Below are 2,258 nucleotides of genomic sequence, written 5' to 3'. Positions count from 1 at the left end.
ATATAAAACTGTACAATATCGGAGAAAAATACTTATAGGAAAGAAACCCAAAATAATAATAATAATAACAATAAAAAACAGGAGTATTTGTGGTTATAAAATTTTGGATATTGAGTTAAATTTATAGGCAGGTGWTCAGCTCCTCTTTCTTTTTTCTTTTTTTTTTTGTTTTTATTTTCTTATAATTCTGCTCAGTGTCAGAGTCCACACAGTTTCTGTGGTCAAAGGTGATTGAAAACAAAGAAATGAAATTAGAAACAGTTGTAAGAAGGCCGCCATGAATCCTAACTTTAAGTCCTTCCTTAGATGCAGAAATAATGGTTGAAAATTATTAAAAGTTTCAACTCAAAGGTTGTTGCAACAAATCAGTTACAAAAAATTAAATTAACCAATCATTTGTTTGATAATATTTTTTCCACTAAAATAAAATCAAACTAGAAGAAAACACAAGTCTCAATAAAAAACTGATGGAAAAACGAACCAAAGGCGCTGCGGGTTTATTCAAGAGGCACATTTTTGTTTTTATATCCGTGATGAAAGAAAGCAACGTGATCCAACAGAAGACCTGGAACAGAATAATGCCCTTAGAGTTTGAATAGAAAAATAAAAAATAAAAATAAAAAAAGGCTGAGCGGGGTTCCTGCTGTTCTGTTGTTGTTGTTCTGGAGGCTCCTACTGGAGGAGTCCGTTTTGGACCGGGACAGTCTGCAGAAATCCTCCCCACCCCCCCTGGGATGGAGCTGGGGTCAGAGATCGTGGCACGAGGACGCGTCTCCGCCCGCGCTCCCGCTGTGAGAATACGGTCCCTCGTGCGGCGGCGGCGGCGGCTCCCCGGGCGGCGTCATCCGCTTCTCCTTCTGCCGCCGGTTGCAGAACCACACGCGCACCACCTCCTTCTCCAGCTGCAGCGTGTCCGCGAGSGACGTGATCTCCTGCGCCGACGGCTTGGGACACTTGAGGAAGTGCGTCTCCAGGACGCCCTTGACGCTCACCTCGATCGACGTCCTCTTCTTCCTCTTCCTGCCCTGCGCCGCGATCTTGTCGATGCTGCTGGAGCTGCCGGTGGACGAGTCGGCCTCCTCCAGCCACTTGTTCAGCAGCGGCTTGAGTTTGCACATGTTCTTGAAGCTGAGCTGCAGCGCCTCGAACCTGCAGATGGTGGTCTGGGAGAACACGTTCCCGTAGAGCGTGCCCAGGGCCAGCCCCACGTCCGCCTGCGTGAAGCCCAGCTTGATCCGCCGCTGCTTGAACTGCTTGGCGAAGTGCTCCAGCTCGTCCGAGGTGGGCGTCTCCTCGTCCGAGTGGTCGTGGCAGTGGTGGCCGCCCAGGTCTCCGTGCTCGGGGCTGAGCGTGTCCCTGAGGCCCGGGTGCATGCCCTGGCCCTGCGGGTTGCTGTTGGGCGGCGGAGGAGGAGGCGGGGTGAGACCGCCGTGCTCCAGCATGCCGTTGACAGTGAAGCCCGTCTGGGAGTAGAGGTTGATCTGCTGCGCGCTGCTGATGGACGTGCCGTGGGACACCGGCGTGCCCCAGGCCCCCGGGTGGTTGTTGTGGTGCGGGGAGTGGTGCGCGACGTGCGTGGAGCGGTGATGGATGAGCTGCAGGTCCTCCCGGCCCGGCTTCACGTCCTGCTGCTCCATGGCGGACCAGGGGCTGCCCTCCCACTGGTGCCCGAGCGGGTGGCCGTTGCTCTGCAGGTAGTCGCTCTGCAGGAGTTTCTGGTGCCCCCTGTAAGGGCTCGCGGGCTGCATGGCCTGGCTGTCCGCGTGGATCATTGGGCCGGAGGTGAGCAGGGTGTAGGGGCTGGAGGCAGCTGTGGCCATGCTGGCTGCTGGACCCCACTGATGCTACTGAAGGGAGGCAGCAGCTCAGCCTCTGACATCTCTCCCTCTCTCCGGAGCCTCGGCTGCAGCCTGCGGATGACTGACAGCTTCCCAGAGCCAATCACAGCCCGGCTCCCTGCACGTCRCCACCAACAAGGGTCGCAGGAAAACCCCCCCACCTCTGGAGCCGCGCGCAGTAAAAACTAAAAAGGGGGGGAGGAAGTGTGGATGGGTGGGTTACTGTACAGGCAGTCGAACCGGAAGTATGCTGGTCAATGATGTGAGCGTGCAGCGCGCGCGGTTTCCTGTTTATTAATTAAAGTTTCCAGCTGATTTACGCGCGGGTTTATTGCTGCTCCCGTCACCCTTGAGCGCGCGCGGAGAAACAGATTAAAGCTGCAAAGGCATTTCTTAAACGTGCCAGCACTTAAATTAGAG

The 2,258-nt window shown here is 54.3% G+C and overlaps 1 protein-coding gene across 1 annotated transcript; it reads right to left on the bottom strand.

Moving 5' to 3' along the window:
* Positions 1-465: 465 nt before the first annotated feature.
* LOC106533302 (POU domain, class 3, transcription factor 4) lies at positions 466-1,991 on the bottom strand. The gene has a single exon (XM_014029558.1). The coding sequence runs from the start codon at positions 1,818-1,820 to the stop codon at positions 747-749; it is 1,074 nt and encodes a 357-aa protein (XP_013885012.1). The 5' UTR covers positions 1,821-1,991; the 3' UTR covers positions 466-746.
* Positions 1,992-2,258: the final 267 nt, after the last annotated feature.

This window comes from Austrofundulus limnaeus, unplaced genomic scaffold (assembly GCF_001266775.1).
Source record: "Austrofundulus limnaeus strain Quisiro unplaced genomic scaffold, Austrofundulus_limnaeus-1.0 Scaffold920, whole genome shotgun sequence".
In the NCBI taxonomy this organism is placed as follows: Eukaryota; Metazoa; Chordata; class Actinopteri; order Cyprinodontiformes; family Rivulidae; genus Austrofundulus; species Austrofundulus limnaeus.
The sequence above is the reverse complement of the archived record's forward strand: the minus strand, read 5'-3'. Positions and strand labels throughout refer to the sequence as shown.